The sequence below is a fragment of the Diceros bicornis genome, chromosome 18 (genome assembly GCF_020826845.1).
Source record: "Diceros bicornis minor isolate mBicDic1 chromosome 18, mDicBic1.mat.cur, whole genome shotgun sequence".
Classification (NCBI taxonomy): Eukaryota; Metazoa; Chordata; class Mammalia; order Perissodactyla; family Rhinocerotidae; genus Diceros; species Diceros bicornis.
The window spans coordinates 55424973-55443075 of NC_080757.1; the positions used below are offsets into that span (position 1 = coordinate 55424973).

An 18103-nucleotide genomic window follows, 5' to 3' on the forward strand; every position below is an offset into this window, starting at 1 on the left:
TGAAGACCCCTAGATTGGGTCCCCAGGCACCTGATCAGTTTCATAGTCTCCTAATAAGTCCAGTGTCGTCTAGTAGGAACTGCCTGCTACAATTTGGAAAGGGGAAATTGACCTGAATTCTTCAGGGTCTAGAGGGCTTTGGGGAGGGGGTGGTCTCTGGTTCTCCAACCCCCCAGGAAGCTTAAGGACAGCCGTCCCCTTTCAAAGAGCCAGCCTGAGGCCAGGCTGGAGAGTTCTGGAGCGGGGGTTGAAGCCCATGTGTGCTGACCACTGAGGACATCATGCCCACCCATTTCTAAGCTGAGCGCCCCCTCCCCACACACACCTGGCTACCAGGAAAAAGGTGGTGTGGACCATGAGCCGCTCAGTGAAGACAGACGAAACACACAACGGCAGCAGCAGGAGGGAACGGGGCTGTGAAAGGAAGAATTTCCTACTGCTGAGACTGGTGACCAAGGGCCTCTCTCGCCCTGTGTCCCGCCCACCTGGGTGTGTGTCTGGGTGGATGCAGCGTGCTCTTTGCTGCACCGTCAGGCCCTTGTTTATGATGACTGAACGTCTATGGCCTCTGCAACATGGTCGGCTCCCTCCTCTCCCCTGTCAGGCTTTCTGCCCTCCCCCTTGATAGTGCAGGACCCTTCCTTGGTCTCCCGCAGAGGGGCAGAGGCGGCACAGCTCTGAGCAGGAGGCTGGGAAGGGAAGCCAGACCAAGCCAGCTCTGAACCTGCAGGAGGCATCCTTCCTACCCCCACTTCCCACAGGGCTCACTTCTCCCCAGAATACATTCCTAGAGAAGGAACGAGACGGCCAAGAGCCTGGCCCTGGGAGCAGGATTGGCCCCTCCTCGGAGCCAGCCAGCAGCAGGCTCAGCTCCACATTTGGCTTTTAATTATCTTTCCAGTTCTTGGTTATTAATGGTCTTGGGCAGTGAGTGGAGAGCAGCCCGGACCTCGAGACTCCTCCCAGCCTCACCTGCTGCAGCCTTCCACCCAGAGCTGCACTCAGACTCAGGGGGGCTGAGGGCTCAGGTCCAGGGGCTGGTGGCCAAGAGTTAACCCTCTCACCACCAGTGGCTGCAACCGAAGTCAAGTTCCCTTCCGGGCCGCTGGCCTCTACCACTGACTGAGACTCATACTCACTCTGAGGTTGGGCCTCCCAGTCCTGGACCTGGATCCATGAAAATCCACAGGGCAGAGAACATGACTCTAATGGACAGGGCCCGCCCCCCCCACCCCAATCCTTGGGGCAGTCAGGCTCTCCAGCTAAGAATGGACAGACATTAGAAATATCCCCCACTCTACCATTTCAGCTGCTCTCACTCCTAAAACCAAACAAAAAACTTTTATTTTCACGGCCCCATCCCAGCAGAGGCGTCTGTGGAGACCGCAGCAGGGACCCGGTTTCCTGGGAACCAGCATGCAGCCGTGTGCGGAAGGGCACTGGGCAGCGGCTGCACATGGTGTTGGCAACCAGGGCTGTCCTCCCTGGCCTCCTCCCCATCACATGGGGGTCACTTCTGCCCTGCCTCACCCAGCTCGTTGAGGATGCAAAGCCTCGGGCTCCACATGCTCACAGTTAGAAAGGCTCTGCCGGCACCAGTCACACTCACCACTCGCCATGTCTGCAGAATGAATGGAAGAATGAGTGCTCGCCTACTTCACGGTCATGGTGGGGCAATGTAATCGCAGATGTGGAAACATTGAGAACTGTAAGCAAGAGCCATCTTTTTAGATGGTCCAGGGCCGATGACATGACGGAGGAAAGAGCCCAGAGGGAAAGTGATGACTGAGACAGAGGCAGGCAAATTCTCTGACCTGGGGCTCCCTCCCTCCCGAAGGGTCCTGGCATCAGTGAGGCTGAGCTGTGCCTGACCCCGGAAGCCACCTGTGCCAGGCTTCTAGAACCAACAGGCAGTTCTGAGCCCTGCACATGCACCATGGAGAGAATACATGGTGAGCCGGCCAGGGCCCAGGAGAGCCCAGCAGGATCCCCACAACAGACCTCCCACTGCCGTTTCCACCATGACCCTGTCAGGCTCCCAGGGGGGTCCCTGGCACAAGCCTCTCTTTTCAAGGAGACTGAAGGATGAACTCCATCCATCACCACCAGAGCCCCCGTGCTGAGCATTTGTCACATCCGGCACCAGGGTGGACAGGAGCTGGCACTGAATACCAAGTGGCTCCTGCTGCCTGGAGCCCTCTCTCAGCCTTGCCTCTCGGATACTCCCCACCTGCCCACCTGCTCTAGGCAGACACTCCACCTGGGATGGTCCCATGATGCTCCCATTGTTCACAGGCTGTGACGTGCCCCTCCAGGGATTCGGAATGAGGCAGCCAGGACCAGTGGGTTGTAAAAGGTTTGTTTAATGTCTCAGCGCTCTGAGAAGAAACTCCTGCCGGATGGAGCAAGGAGTGGGACAGCCCTGCCGCACCCCTGAGTGCCAGCCTCCATGCTCCCACACCAGGCCCCCAGCAGCCATGACCAGGAACTGGCTAACAGCAGGGCAGGGAGACCCCACTGCTCCCCAGGACTCCAGGCCCAGCGAGAAGGGCTTCGCAAGATAAGGGGACAGTAAGAACCTAGCCCACATCAGGACCTGAGGCTGCTGAGGTCACTGAACTGACCATGGAAGATATCATCTGACACTGGGGTCCCATGGCCAGGATTTCATGGCCGAAGCCAGAAAAGCCCAAGCCCACCTGCCCCCTAACCCTGGCAGTGCCAGGCGGAGAATCCAGCTGACCAGGAACCAGAGTAGCTGACACCTCACACTTCTGACTCCAAGCTGGAGATCCGTCTCCAGGTGTAAGGTCCCAGGAAGCTGTGGGTCCCACAGGTCACCCTGCTGACCTCTTCCAGCTCCCCACTGTCCCTGTAGCCTGTGCTCAGCCCCAGGGTCCTGCCCCTGTGCCCTGGAAGCCCCCAGGCCCCAGCGAGCCAGGGGCTGGGGCTGGCACAAGGTGGGAGATGAGGGCAGACAGCCCTCCAGCAAAGCGGCAGGTGGGCATGGGCGTGGAGGCAGGCGTGCTGTCCGTGCGGCCAGGCGGGGACCTCCGCCCACACGCCCTCCTGGCAGGCCTCCCGGTAGGACGGCAGCCGCATCGACTGCGCCTGCGACAAGCGCTCGCAGGCCCGGTGGGCACACCGGGCGGGCAGCGAGCGGGGCCGGGCGAAGGCTTCGGCCAGCGAGATGGGCAGGGAAGCGTGGCGCGGCCGTTGGCCCCGGGTCCACGCCGCGTGCAGCAGGGCCTCCCGCCGGGCCAGCTGCTCCGGCCCGAGCAGCGGCACGTCCTCGGGCTCCGGGGGCTCCGGGAAGAGCCGGAGGAAGGGGTGCCCGGACCGGTCGGCTCGAGGGAATGAGCTGTAGTGGCAGCGCTCTGGCGACAGGGGGCGCTCCGAGAGCGCACGTCGCTCGGAGGCCGAGAGGTGCCGCCAGCCGCGCCCAGCCCGCACCGGCCACCGCGCCTCCCAGGCCGGCCGGCCCGACACTCGGGAGACGTCGGGCAGGGGCGGCCCGGGCGTTGGGGGGCGGCCCGGGGTCTGCGGGGCCCTGTGCCCTGGTGCGGCGCGGCCCCCGCCCGGCGGCCCCCAGCCCGTGGAACTGGGCTCGGGGGGCGGCCCAGGGGTGGGTGGCCGCGTGCCCGGGCAGGCGGGCGGGGACGGCGCGCGGCGGCCGCCGCCCCAGCTCTCAATGGTGCGCGTGGCGCGGTCCAGGGAGCTGCTGACGCCCGCTGTGGCCACGATGTCGCGAGCCGCCTGCAGCATCTTGAGCACGCTGGCCTGGGCCGAGCCGGCCGTGAGGTCCGGGCTGGGCGGCCGCGCGGGGCTAGCCAGGGTCTGCACACCACTGAAGCAGCTGTAGATGCCCTGGGCGGAAGGGAGGAGACACGCGGTGAGCGGCGAGCTCCTCGCGGAGCCGCCCACCTGCCCGGTCCAATCATCAGCCCAGGAGTCTCTAAGTCCTAGGAAGCCCCAACCGCCTACTGTGCGCCAGGCACTGTGCTCCTGGGATTTACAGAGGAGCTATCTGAGGCTCCAAGGGGTTAACTCCTCCTAAAGTCACACAGCTTGTAAATGGCAGTGAGGATTCGAACCGGGTCAGCCTGGCTCCAGAGTCGCGCCCTGCCTGTTGGAGAAGGGCTCTGCTTCTCCTCTGCTGTGTGATGCTGGCAGGCCATGCCACCTCTCGGGACCTCAGTTTTCACATCTGTAAATGGGGCCATGGCCAGCTCTGACTCATCTGGGTTGGTGCCCCTCAAGCTGGGGCCTGTCTAGGGCAGGGTGGGCACATACCCTGCTGAAGGCCAGCAGGAAGTCCAGGCGGGACGTGTTGGGCACCGAGTGGCGCAGCTTCCAGTAGACCAGGTGCTCCCAGGCGAAGACCAGCAGCGCCAGCCCCATGGCCACGAGCAGCATGTAGAAGACGCCGGCCATGTTGTCGATGTCCAGCTTGCTGCTCATCACCTCGTTCTTCTCGTTCTGGCAGATCCCCGAGAGCCACACTGTCTCCAGCTTCTGTGTCTCCCCTGGGGGCACACCTGCCTCAGGAAGGACCCTCCCAACGCTCACTCAAGCCGGGAGCAAGAAGGGGTCTGGGGCCAGGGTGCCACCCCCTTGTAGGACCACACAGGATCCCGCCTGGCAGGGGCAGGATTGGAGGGTAGGGGGTGTCAGTGAGCAGGGAGAAAGGAAAGCAGAGTGGGGGCTGGGGTGGGCAATGCCAGCCTTCCACATGCCCGCCCCCCACATGCCCACTAAAAGCTTGTAAGTGAAGATTTAATGTACATTTTATTACTATTTGTCAAACTCTTATTGATCACCCACATGCCAGGCAGGGAGCTGGGCACACAGAGACAAAGGCCTAGGCCCCAAGGAGACCGTAAGCACCTCCGTTGTTACCACTCTCATTATTCTCTGGTACTGATGGAAGATCAGGCATTTATCTGACAGGGTTGGAACTCTAGACTCAAAGCCCTCTCTGGGATTTTGGGGCAGGCTCAGCTGGACTGCTGACACATGTGAGCCCCTGGTCCCAAGGCAAGCTGGCCCTGGCTCTGGGACTAGGCGGGCCCTTGGCGCTACCCCAGGTCATCTCAAGATGGACGTGGTGGAGGGGAGGAGTCTTGGGGAAAAACAAAGTTCTGCCACCCCCAACCCCTACCATATGGCCTGAGTGCCTTCCTGCCCTTCAGGAACTCCCCAATTCAATTCCCCCTCCCTCCCGGCAAGCCCATCCCTTTCCCGGGTCTCCATCCAGTCATTCCTAATACCCTCCCACACTACTGCCCCAACCTCTTACCCCCAGAGACCTCTCCCTGCCCACAGGCCCTGGGGACACAGGGAACGGTAGTGGAGATGCTGACCAGCCATCAGGCAGCTGTCCCGACCTTGGGCTCCACAGCCCACCCTGGACCCACCTCAGTCCCCCAGCAGCAGCAGCACCCACCGTCCCCCAGGAACTGCAGGAGTGCCAGGTCGATGGCCCGCTTCCAGTGGGAGTCCTTCTGCATGGCAATGCCATAGCCAGTGGTGGCGAAGACCTTGCCAGAGCCGATGGTGACCAGCTTGCAGCCCTCGTCCTTGCCCGCCATGTAGTTGAGGACAGCAGCGTCATAGATGAAGGCATCCAGCTTCCTGGGGACAGGCCAAGCCCTCAGGCCAGGGATCACGTGAGGTGGGGACACCAAACCTGGGGCCTGACAGGGGTCTGGGCCACATGAGCCCCCTGGGCACCGCCTAGGAGGGCTGGATAGGAGGGCTCTGGTTCCCTTGGGTCCTGGATGCAGAGAAGACCCCCACATAGCTTAGGGACCCTACCTACCCTCCTCCTCAGAGAGGTCAGGGGACTCTCAGCCCCCAGAGGATACACCCTCTCTGCCCAGCCCTTCCAGGCCCCTAAGACCCTGAAAGGTCACAATCACCACCCCAGGCCAAGGTTGAACCCTGGTTAACACAACAGCTGCTTCTCTGGGCCACATGGTGGGCATCCACTTTTGCTTCAAGCTCTACTCTGCCCCGAGACCTCCTCACCCCCTCCCCAGGAGTCCTGCAGGACAGCCCAGCCTCACTGTCCCCACCTTGGGTCTCTCAGGAAGGAACAGAGCTGAGGCAGGTCACTGGGGACACGTGGGTAGACAGTCAGAGGGAAGGTGCAGGGCTGAGGACCCACCCCATCTTGAGGCTGGTGAGTGCATCCTCCACTGAGCGCTGGTTGAACTTGACCATGTGAGTGTGCATGTCGCGGTAATTGCTGCGGATGTTCCGTTCGGTGCTGCCGTTGGGCACTGTGCCGAAGCGGAATGGGGGGTACTGATCTTGAGGCCTCTGGAACTGCGGGCAGTGGGCAGCCACCATTTGTAACCCTTCCTCCAACTTCCAGGCACCAACAACCCCCCGACCCCAGCCCAAGCCCAGCCCCTAGTCTGCACTTGCATAGTGAGAGCAGAATGGTCCTAGAGATGCTCTAGGCCATGCCTGTGTTACAAATGGGGAAACTGAGGCTGGGGCAGGGAGAGAGTTACCCAAGGGCACTCAGTCAGTGGACCCGAGCCATCTCTCCCCTAGGCCCCCAGCACCCTCCTCACCAGGCTCCCCAGCTTCTTCCTGCTCCCGCCTCCAGTTCAAATTCCTCTGACTCAGACCATCCTGTGTCCCACCCAAGGCCTGCCCCTGCCCTTGGTAGCCCCCCACCCTCCACCAGCCATGGCTCCAGAACCTTCTTGTCACTGAGGCCAGACACAGTGTCAATGTACTGCTCCTGGATCATGAAAGCAGCCAAGTTGGCGGTGTAGCTGGCGAGGAAGATGACGGCGAAGAAGGCCCAGACCAGGACCATGATCTTGCTGGTGGTGCCCCGGGGATTCTCGATGGGCACTGAGTTGTTGAACACCAGTGCCCACAGCAGCCAAACAGACTTGCCGATGGTGAAGGATGGGCCCCCAGACTCTGGGGATGAGAGGATGGACACTGGGCTCCTCATGCCCAGGACAGAGGGGCTCAGGTCTCAGCCCACCCAACCCCATGACTCCAGTCTCTACCCTGTCCTGGGTGAGGACCCCAACCCTGACCATCCCCACCCCAGAGCAAACCACCTCACCTTGTTTCTCTCCCTCATGTATCTGATTGGCCCCTGCACGTTGTCCCTTCAGCATTCTCAGAAGGGCCCGTGTGGCCCTGAGCCCATCCCTCTGGGATGTTGCAACCCTGCTCCCTCCTCCCAGGCCCAGGCGAGAGCTTACTCTTGCCACTGGTGAGGTTCTGGTTGTAGCTGACAGGGCTGAAGTACTCGAACATGAAGACAGTTACGGCCACCACGGTGAGGCACATGACAAACATCATCACCCAAACAGAGGGGCTGTAGGGCTCTGGGAACAGAGGGAGGCGGCTCAGAGGCACCAGGGGGCTGCCTGACAAGTGCTGAATTCCTACTCAAGTCAGAGACCAGCACCACTTCGCATGCTGGCCCGACTCCTCCAATTCCCCAGGGAGCTTCTCCCCTTGTTCCGCTGTCGGAGCCTGCTAGGCACGTCCTGAAGCCAGCCTGCCTTCCTGGATTTCCTTCCCACAAGATGGCGCCCCGACTTAGCTCACTCTCCTCCATCCCCCACCCTTACCCGACACCCAGGCTCAGAAGGGACATCAACTTCACCTCTTCCCTCTCCATTCCACTCACCTATAGCTCCGGCCTCTGGTTAACCACCCAGACACCCAAGGCTGTGTGCTGGCCCTCAGGGGCCCACCCCAAACTCCCCATCTCCACCCATGCGCCATACATCCACCTCATGGGCCCCTCTGACCCCAGAGCCATCCCTGCCCACCCGAGCCGCACCCAGGAAGGCCGAGGGGGAGACGGTGCCGTTGCTGCGAGCCACCATCACGCTGATGCCCGTCTCCACGAAGGGCACGGAGAAGTCCACGATCTCGGAGCGCTCTTCGTTGATGGTGAGGGAGCCGATGGCCATGTCTGCCCGCTTGTAGTACACCTGGGGACCGTGGGGGCCAGGACCAGATTGGAGGAGGGGCTCCCACAGGCTGCAGCACTCTCCCCAGTCTCCTTCCAGCACCCACTGGCTGAGTCAGTTCTTCCCATCTGGGGTCCTCAGAGCTCCACTTTCATTCTGACGACCCCAGGGTCATCAGTGGTGACAGGCTCAGTCTCCCCTGCCAGCTGGGAGAGCCTTAGGAGCCGGGCCCGGGCCCCACCCTGACTGATCCCCAGCACAGGAGAAAACACCTAAGGGACACGTGGGGGAGGCTGAGGGATGCGTGGGGCCTGGGGCAGCAGGCAGCGGGCAGGGTGGGCTCGGGCGGACCTCAGGGCAGGCCTACCTCCCCGATCATGCCGTTCCAGACGCCGCGCACTCTCTTGCCATGCTTGCCGTTGGTCACCAGGTACAGGTCGTAGGAGAACTTGACCACCCTGGCCAGCTTCTTGAGGATGTCGATGCAGAAGCCCTTACAGCAAAGCTTGGTGTAGGGGGCTGCGTCACCACTGCTGCCACCAGGAGACCACCAGGACTCAGAGCCAGCAGCTCCTCCCAGCCCAGCCTCACCCCCCATACCCAAGCATAAGACACACCCCACGCCTGCCATCCCATGGCAGCATGGCTCACACCGGACCTCCCGTGTGTTCTCGCAAACCTGAAGGTGTGGTTGCTCTGCCTGCGGCAGGGCACAGTGTTGGGTACACAGCTGCCCGAGCCAGGGTCAGGGCTCTCCACAATGACAAAGGGCCGCTCTTCTAGCGTGGCCACTGTCAGGTGCCGGCTGTCCACCACGGGCTGCAGGGAGGCACTGTAGCGAGGCCACACTGGGTACTTCATGTGGAGGACACCATGGTCCCAGCGCCCCACCTGCAGAGGGTGACCAGCTTCAGCCTGGGACCTCCAGCCCTACTACCCCCACCCTCTAGGTGGGGCCTCTGGGTGGGGCCTGCCAGGGCCAAGAATCCCTAGGGATGCTTGGGGCAGGACAGAGCAGGACTTGGGATGAGAGCATGTGGAGAACAGGAGAGTCAGGGCAAGGGGCTGGGCATGGGCCAGAAGGGAGGGTTCCCTGCAGCCTCCTCCTGGCTTCTGTCCCTGCACTTTCCAGTCTAGCCTCCACACTGCTGCTGGCCCACGGCATCTTCCTAAAGCCCAGACGGAGCCTGCCTCACCACACTCATTCCCCCGACCTGAGTGTGAAGGCCTTAGCTCAGCACTCAAGGCCCTTCACACTCAGTTCCAACTTACCCCCTTCACCCTACCCTTCTTCCTCAGTCTCCACACCCCCAAACACATCACTTAAAAGTACCCCAAACCGTCCTGCTCCTCCGTCTATACTAGGCTAGTATCCCTTCCTGGAGGGCTCCTACTCAACCCTCCACAGCCCAGCCCAAATGTCCCAATTTCTGTGAAGCCTTCCCCCGCCTTGCCTCCTTTTAAGGCAAACTAATTTCTGCTCCTCCTCTCTACTCTCATAATGCATTGCACACATCTTTCCTCAAGCACTAATCTCCCCAAATTCTATTTGTTTACGCTTCCGTCTGGCCAGCACAGCCGTGGGTTACTCCTCCAGGGGCAGGACTATGTGATAAAAGTGCTTAATAAGTTCTGATGTGGAGAGAGGCCAGGGTGGTAAGGGAGCCCAGAGCAGAGGTGCCTCACCTCCCCCCGGGGGGACCTGGAAGGCCCCCCTTCAGTGGAGATGTTTCAGCTGAGATGTGAAGGATGAGGAGCTGGATAAGGGACAGAAGGGACTGTCTGCTCAGCTGTGGGACAAGAGGGGCTGGGGATAAAATGAGAGGAAACACAGGGTCCCTGGGCTCACCCCCTTCTCACCATCTCCCAGAGGCGGTGCCGATTGAGGGCAATCACAACCATGGTGGGCTGGGCCAGGTACCCACCAGGGCTGAAAGAGAAGTCTCGGCCCTCCCAGGTGACATTCAGTAGGTGCCTGTGAAGGGGGGAGAAGGCAGGGTGTCCCCTTAGCCCAGACTGCAGCCCTGCCCAGGACCAGACGCCCCTCCCACCACTGCTGCCTCACCACCCACAACGGGAAATGTTTACCATGAACTTATCGCTCTGTGTTTCCTTGTATTTGCCCCCCATCTTCACCACACACACACAAACACGCGCGCGCACGCGCGCACACGAAAACTAAGGCCCAGAGAGGTGAGGTAACTCGGCCCCAGGCACACAGCTAGTGGGAGGTGTGGCCACCCAGGTCCCCTAAAGCATCCTCGCCCCCACCCCCACACCGCCACTCCCATGCTCTGGGCTGGTGCCCACCTGTAGAAGGCCTCCCGGGCAGGGCTGAGAGGCCCGGGGTGCCCGCGGCAGTCCCCAGCCGGGGCAGGCAGGGCGCGGTGCTGGCGCTGGTAGCCGTGGGCGCCCAGGGCCAGGATGGCCACGCCGTCGCGGACCTTCTGGCGCAGGCTGAGGCGCCAGCTCTCGGTGACGACGCTGATGAGGCCCACGGGGAAGGAGGCGGGGGGCGCGTCGGTGCTGCCCAGCGCCAGGTTGGGCACCAGCCACACGTGCCCGGGTCCCACCAGGCCGACCTGAGCCGCCTCCGCGAAGAGCACCTCGGCCTCCTCGCGCGAGCAGTAGGCCACCAGCACCGGGGCGTCGAGCTGGCGCAGCAGGCGCTGGGTGCGCGCGCGGGGCCCGCCCGGGCCCAGCTCCAGCGTGAGCACGTCCAGCAGCCGCCAGCCCAGGTAGCTGGCGTCGGCGACGGCGCGCACGCCCTCGAGGAAAAGCGCGTGGCCCGGGTGCAGGCTGGTGATCACCGCGAACGCGCTCCAGTGGTACTCCTCCAGCACCTTGAACAGCACCTGCAGCTGCTGCTCCAGGGACACGCCCAGCTGCAGGAAGGCGGAGCCCGGCTCCTGGGGGCGGGGGCCGGGAGCCGGGCCTGAGCCTGGGGGGGAATCGCCCCGCCCCGCCCCGCGCCCCTGCCCCAACTTCTGCTCCCGCCTCAGCCCCCAGACGCCCTTGTGTCCCGGGAGCCCCCGTGCCGCCACACCTCCCTCCCGTCCCCGTCGTGGTTCCTAACCCCTGCTGCCCATTAGAATCACCCATTAGGAGAGCTTTTTAAACTACTCATGCCGGGCCTCCACCAGACCAACGCTAGGCCGCAGACCAGCAGCATCAGCGTCACCCGGGAGCTTACTGGACATGCAGATTCTCGGGCGCATCGCAGACCTACTGGATGAGAATCTCTGGGGATGGCGCTCAGGAATCTGCATTTCAACAAGCTCTTCAGGTGATTCTTGAGCCCACTAGTTTGGCGCTGCCCCAGACCAAATGAATCGGAATCTCAGGGACTGGAAGTTGGGTGTCTGTAGTTTTCTAAAGCACGGTGAGGGTGGAGAACCACCTGCTGAGAGCTAGTGCTGGGCCCAAAGATAACTGAGAAAGCACTATCCTGCACGGAGCCCTGGGGATGAGAAAGTTCCCCCCTCTCCACCGCCTCCACCACCACAAATGCCCAGGGCACCGCCAGCCTGAGCCGGGGCTAGCGCAGTCCCCTCCTAACTGTGGGCTCCCTGCTGCCGCTGCAGCCCCTCCAAGATTTCACCACACTGCCACGGTCCCAACCTTCTTAAAAAGCAAATCCGGGAAAACTCTACAGGACAACTAACCCAGTTCCTTCAACAAACTGCAAGAAAACGAGAGAGATGAAGGAGGAGGAGCCTAGAGACGGACTTGGAAGCCATGTCAGCCAATTGCCATGTGGGAACCTAATTTGGCTCCTGATTTAAGCAAACTTAAAAATAGACATTTATGAGGCAATGGGGAAAACTTGAACACTGGCCAGATATTTGATGACATTGAGGAATTTTTATTATTTTTTAGATGTGATGATGTATGGTAGTTTTATTATTTTTTTAAGCCCTATCTGCTAAAGATACGTACTGAAATACTTATGGATGGATAATAGGATGTCTGAGCTTCACTTCAAAATAATGCAGAAGAGGCGGAAGTGGGTGGGGTAAGAATGGGGCAGGGTCAGCCAGGGGTGGATGGGGGTCATGGGCTCATTATACTTTTCTACTTTTGTGCAGGCTCAAAAGTCTCCATAATACAAAATAATCATAAAAGAAAGGCAAATCAGATCAGTCTCCCCTCAACACCTTCTTTGGCTCCCACTTACTTAGGGTAAAACCCAAATGTCTTCCCACGTGGTCAGGACCCCACCTCCCTCTCCAAGTTTCTCTCTGTTCCTCAAAACTCCGAGCTCCTTCCCACCGTGAGGTGTCCACACCGCCTGCTCCCTCTTCCTAGAACACTCTCTCCCACTCCACGCCCACATGCCTTACCAATTCCCCCCATCCTCCAGGTCTCAGCTTCGATATCATTTCTTAAGAAACCTTCTCTGACCAACTCCCTACCCAAATAGGGGGGCCTGTTAGACTCCCTCGTGGCATCCTGTATTTTTCCTTCAGAACACTATCCCAGCTATGACTGCAGAAGAATGTGTGTTTAGAACTTTCTTCCCACAGGATGCAAACTCTTCGAGGGCACACCTCCCGTATGCCTCCAACAGTGACCCACCTCGGGATGCTCTCCCCCCCAGGTTAACCACATCAGATCCCATGCCCAGCCTGGCCCTCTGCCCCTAGGACTGGAGACTGACCAAGGAAGGCCAGAGAAGCAGAGAGAAGGTGGGCCAGGGCTGCCCGCCACAGCCAGAGGTGGGCTTGCCACCTGCCCACTCCTCCTCAAAACACAAACATGAAAGCAGCCCAGAAAGTTACCTTCTAGAACATGGGAACATCATTCCAACTGCCTTCTCCTCCCTCACCCATGTCACACCCTCAGCACCCCCCTCCCTGCCAGTCCCCCCCAATCTCAGCTTCCCAGGACCTAAGTCTTTCCCTGGCCCCGACTCAGCCCCACTCCCCTAGCCCCAGCCTGGCTCCAGGCCCAAGGGACAAGGAGACAGGAGTTTGGACGGGCACCTTAGGGGTGAGGACCACAGCAGAGCCCCCACTGATGCTGAGGATGGGCACGTGGGTCTGGGAGGAGATGAAGTCGAGGATCTGGGCCACAGCCTCGGTGCCCACGTTGTCCTCAAAGACGATGCCATGGACGTGGGCAGCACCCAGGAGCCCGCAGATCTGGGTGAGGAGGCTGCTGGGGTTGGTGTTGTTGACCCCCACGGTGAGTGGCTGGATCTCCAGGGGCAGGTCCAGGAAGCTCTGGGGGGTGAGGCGGATACGAGCCTGGGCCTGCGGCAGCCCCGAGCTGCTAAACACCATGGCCACTGTCACAGTCTGCTCACCCTGCCCTGGGCCCGGCCCGGCCCAGGCACCGAGGAGTGAGGTGAGCAGCAGGGCTGGTCCCAGGGCCCCACCCATGTCCACTGGAGGGTCCTATGGAGAGACCAGGATAGGCACAGGGAGGGAGACAGAGGCATGGAGAAAAAGGATAGACAGACAGGAGGTGAAGGTCAGAGTCAAAGGGACACACATCCAGAGGATGAAAGAGAAGAGAGGAAAACCTCCCTCCATAAAGAGAGGCAGAGAGAGAAGGAGACAGACAGACACAGACAGACAAAGAGAAAGGACAGAGAGGTTAGCTGAGCATCCCAAGGGCAGCCCAGAGGGGCAGGAGCTGGGAAGACATGAGCCACAGTTGGAGCTCATCGCTTCCACTCTGCTGTCAAATAGCATGCTTGGCTAGAAAGGCCAGACCTCTGGAAACTCGTCCACCTGGGTCCTGCCCTAAGAAGGTACACTGAAAATGCTAGTCTAGTGTCCAAGTGCATGCATCTGAGACAGAGAGACCTGAGAGCAAGTCCCAGTTCTGCCATTTACTAGCTGTGTGATCTCCGGGAAGTTGCTTAGCCTCCCTGAGCCACATTTTCTTTCCTGCAATAATCACAGGATCTATCTCACAGCAGTGTAAGGGCTACTCACTGTTCTCAGCATCCTTATCCCATTAGTGACAACCCCTCAGCCACACGAAGGAAGACAGCTCTTGTAACATACATCCTCCTTCTCCATCCCAAACTGAATCTAACATCCCTAAGGGCCCTGCTCTGCTTAGCCTTGCCTGGCACAGAGCCCTTGCTCCTGGGCACTGGACATCCCTTCCCCCCACCCCGTGGCCTCAGTTATTAGCAGCTCTTCCACAGCAGGGATGTGACACCACTGACTCGTGCAGGGCTCGGGGTCACCTGAAACCCCGAGGTATCTTACACATGAGCTGCCTCCCCAGGCCATCGCTGGTGCACGGGATCTTTTTAACCCAACCCAAGGGCCCGATGTGCGTCCTTGCTAAATAAACATCATTACTCTGGATTGGGATCTACAACCAAGCCGGTGAGGATCATCTGAAACGTGAGTGGTGCTCATTGCTGTAGCTCTCCCTCCCTGCCGGCCATTGGCCACAGCTTTGCCACCCTCTCCAGCTTCATCACATCCCCAACAAAACTTCTGAACACAGGAGAGCCAAAGGGTGACCAGGGTGGGCCTGGTTTAATTTCAGGCTGAGAAGACAGGACTTTGGGCAGGGGAGGGAATACTGTACTCATTTTGGTGACCTTGAAATCTCCCCATGTGTATGGTTTCTTAGTACACTGACTTAGAATGTCAGCCCAGAGACATGTGTGAGTCTGGGATTGGAACCTAAGCCACGCCATGCCACACCACACCTCAGCTACCACCACTCAAGGATTTCAAGTTACACCTGCAAAGGGCCCTGTCGTGCTGGCTCCTCCCTTTGCAGGGCCTTTCTGTGCTCAGCTCTGCCCACACCTCCAGTCTCTGTAGGTTCCCTGCCCTCTGGGAAGCTCCAAGCCTCGCCCACTGCTGCCCCCCAGCTCTGAGCTCCAGATCTGCGCTGTCCACGCAGCCACCAGTCACATGTGACTATGAGATTTGAAATGTGGCGCAAACTGAGGTATGCTGTAAGTCTAACATACACACTGGATATTAAAGTCTTAGTATGAAAAAAAGAAAATATCTCATTAAAGCGGGCTATTAAATTAATGATTGATGAACACCAGGACCCCAAAAAGGCCCCAGGGAGGGTGGCAGTGGTCAGTCCTCCGGGACACCCAGCATCACCTCCACGTGCTTAGGACTCTTTTCTTCTCCCATTCTCCCCCAGTCTCAGGCAGGCTCCTGCCCACGGACGTGCACACACACGCACACACATTCACACCCCAGACATTGATGGATCCCCCGCCTCCCGGGCCAGGAGCCTTGGTCCCAGGAGTCGGCTCCACCCACCAGCCGCGCGGCTTCCCGGGAGCGGAGAGACCCGGGCTGTTCATCTCCTCTGGATCCACTGTCCCTCGGGGGAGAGGCCTCTGCTTTGCCGTCGGGTTTCCCTCCCTCCCCTTTGCCGAACTAAAACCCGAAGCAAGGCGTCGGGGGAGACCGCCGCTCCATCTTGCCCCTACTGGCGCGGGCACCGAGGTCTCCCCGCTCCAAGAGTCCCTCTCCGCTCCCTGCGGATTCCGCCCGGGGCCCCCGGGGGCGCCCCGCCCCCTCCCCTCGGCAGGCATCTCTTACACTCGGGCTGTGAAGTTCGGGGTATTTTTAGGCCGGCGATAAATAATTCATAGGGAACGTGGCATCAGGCTCCCCCAGGGGGAGGAGGGGGCGCGAGCGGCGAGAGCCACCGTCACCCGCGGCTCAAGGACACTCGCGATGCGGCGGCGGCGGCAGCTGCGGCGACTCCGGGCGCTAGGACCCGCGCCACGCCTCCTGGCGGCCAAACTGGGCACCACGCACTCGGCGCCCCCCGCCTGGCAGCTACCTCTTCGGGCGTCTCCGACTACTAGGCCCCCATCCCCACTCCCCCAAGCTGAGCCGTCACCCCAAGCCCCGCAGGTGGAGGGGGGGAGACCCAAGCTCGCCTGACAGGCGGGGCTGTGGTCGGGGTACCAGTCCAGACTTGCCTCAGGACCTGGGGTGAACCCAGGAGCCTAGTTTCCGGCCTACCCGTCTCCCTCACGCTCCTATTCAAATTCCTAGAACTGAGTTTAGGAGCAGGCTTGAAACCATCTGGCACAGCCAGAAACCAGACGGGCTCCGAGATACAGCAGAGCAGCCCCAAAAAAGTTCTTTTCCTCGATTTCCCCGTTGCCCGGGTCAGGGACCGAGCCAGGGCAGTGCCACTATCGGAGGGTTGGGGGACGGAGCCAGAAGTCCCGCTGGGTGAGTAGGCCTAGGAACTAGGGAGGACCAGTGGGGTGAGCGTCAGGGCCCGGCAGGAATTCCCACTTCCTTACCCAGCAGGACCTTTGGACGGGCCGTGGGACGCATCCTTGGGGATTTTTGGGCTGCTAGGTGCCTGCGCCTTTGCATGTCCCTGGCCCTGCCCGCCCAGGCCTAGGCACGAACCGCCTTCCACAGCAGGAGGCTCGGGGCTTCCCTTCCCCGCCGTCGGGGATCCTGGTCGAAGCCCCGGGGGAACAGAGCAACCCGCCAGGGCCCAGCGCACCGGGGCTCACGGCTCTCCCAGGGCCCTCTTCGCCCAGTCTTCCTTTCGCGTCCTCGGAGCCTGGGTCCGCGGGGCGCGGGGTCAGCATTTGGGAAGATCCCACCACCCCGTGAAGCCCAGCTGACTCCCTGAGGTCAGAAAAGGGAGCGTTCTGCCGAGGAGAGGAAGGAGGAGTGCTGGCAGGGGAGGGGACCTGGGGGACTCACAGCAGGTGAAAGGGCGGGGCTGTGAAGGCAGATGCACGCAGTAGGTGTTCAGCAGACCTCTGGGACTCAGGGGGCCGGGCTCCTGGAGCCATCGACAGGCCCCCCTCGTCCTCTCTGCTCCGTGCCCTCTCCAGCCCGCTTCGCTCTGGCCGAACCTGGCCGCGGCCCCGGCTCCCGACCCCGCTCTCCCCCCAGCGGCTTCCAGCAGCAACAGTTGGGGGGTCCCGCAACCCAGACTCCCGCGTCCCCGCACCGTCCCCTCCCCCGCGGTGCCGCGGCGCCAGGCAAAGAAGGAGCTGGAGGGCTCGGCGACCCGGAGACAACGTCTTGGGCGCCTCGCCCGCGTCCTTCCCTCGCGTCCGCCGCGCCCCTGTGACCTCGGCCTCACCTCCTCGCCTCCTCTCCGCCCGCCCGGGGCCAAACCTCAGGCCCGTCCCCGAGGGTCCCTGTCCCCCAGCCGCCCCCTCCTTGCGCTGCCTGCGCCGGCCAGACTCTCCCTGGTGTCCCGCGTCTGTCTCCGCCGTCCTCGTCCGCGCCAGCGCCCGAGCCCAGCCCCAAGTTGGCGGCGAAGTTGGCGCCCCCGGCTCGCCGCCCGCCACTCACCGGGGGGAAGGGGCGCTGCGCCCGTGCCCAGAGCCCGCGCCGGCCGCCTGCCGCGCAACGCATGTCCCGGCGCCTCGGCTCCGCGCTCTGGCGCGCTCTTTCTTAGCCTGGCGGGCGCCTGAGCCCGGGCGCCGCGGGGCCGGTGCCCGTGGCGCGGCCTGGCGAGCTGGGCTGGGCCCGCCCCCGCGCCCCGCGTTCCTCCCGTGACCCGCTGGGCTCCCGGCTCCGTCCCGTGCTGGGCTGCGCGCCGCGCCACCGGCTCCCGGGGTTCGCCAGCCGGCTGTGGCGGAGCGCAAGGCGCCGACCGCGCGGGCCCGCCCCACCGGGGCCCGCCGCCTCCGCCCCGCCCCGGCCCAGCCGGCCCACCCTGCCGCCAGCACCCGCGCTCCTCCAGGCCCCTCCTTGCCGGCCCGCGGGCCAGATGCCTGGGGCCCTTCTCTCCTCTCCAGGACTGTATCCCCAGACCCGACACTCGGGGCCAACTGCGGCCTCGGAGAAAAAAACAGCCTGCCCGGAGCTCTGAGTTCGAGCCCGCAGCTCACTAGCTGTGTGACCTGGGGCCAGCTAATTTCGAGGATCCCTCAGTCTACAAAGCGAGGCCAGCATCTTGGGGACTGGCAGAAAAGAAGGTGAACACGCTTTGTAAACTGCAAAGCGCTATGGAGATTGAGGTACTATTATTAAAAGGTTTGTCGATCTGCCTGGAAGGCATTGGGAGCGGATAGAGAGGGGGGACCCACGCTAGATGCCCCAGGCCACAGGGAGGGACTGGGGCAAGCTGCTGCCCAGTTCCCTCACTCCCACTTTTTTCTTTTCTTGTTTTGGTTGTACTGGGGGCTAACCAAGGAGGAG

At 61.6% G+C, this 18103-nt stretch overlaps 1 protein-coding gene across 4 annotated transcripts; it reads right to left on the reverse strand.

Moving 5' to 3' along the window:
* Positions 1-1781: 1781 nt before the first annotated feature.
* Positions 1782-17510, reverse strand: GRIN2C (glutamate ionotropic receptor NMDA type subunit 2C). Of its 4 annotated transcripts, none has more exons than XM_058561544.1 (13): positions 17252-17510; positions 12947-13360; positions 10272-10870; positions 9822-9936; positions 8641-8852; positions 8329-8491; positions 7829-7982; positions 7239-7364; positions 6716-6945; positions 6170-6330; positions 5447-5634; positions 4294-4526; positions 1782-3867 (listed from the first exon to the last, which is right to left on the reverse strand). In XM_058561544.1, the coding sequence occupies exons 1-13, from the start codon at positions 17312-17314 to the stop codon at positions 2767-2769; spliced, it is 3759 nt and encodes a 1252-aa protein (XP_058417527.1). In that variant the 5' UTR covers positions 17315-17510; the 3' UTR covers positions 1782-2766. The 4 variants fall into 4 exon arrangements, with proteins under 4 accessions (XP_058417527.1, XP_058417526.1, XP_058417529.1 ...); XM_058561543.1 differs by having other exon boundaries at positions 8329-8494; XM_058561547.1 differs by having other exon boundaries at positions 3800-4207; positions 8329-8494; positions 17252-17508.
* Positions 17511-18103: the final 593 nt, after the last annotated feature.

Coding starts and splice junctions, on each gene's coding strand:
- GRIN2C (XM_058561543.1), bottom strand. CDS start 17,314: ATGCGTTGCGCGGCAGGCGGCCGGCGCGGGCTCTGGGCACGGGCGCAG. Junction 7,365..7,828: donor CTCCCCCTCGGCCTTCCTGG/GTGCGGCTCGGG, acceptor CTCTGTTCCCAG/AGCCCTACAGCCCCTCTGTT. Junction 6,946..7,238: donor GAACCTCACCAGTGGCAAGA/GTAAGCTCTCGC, acceptor TCTCATCCCCAG/AGTCTGGGGGCCCATCCTTC.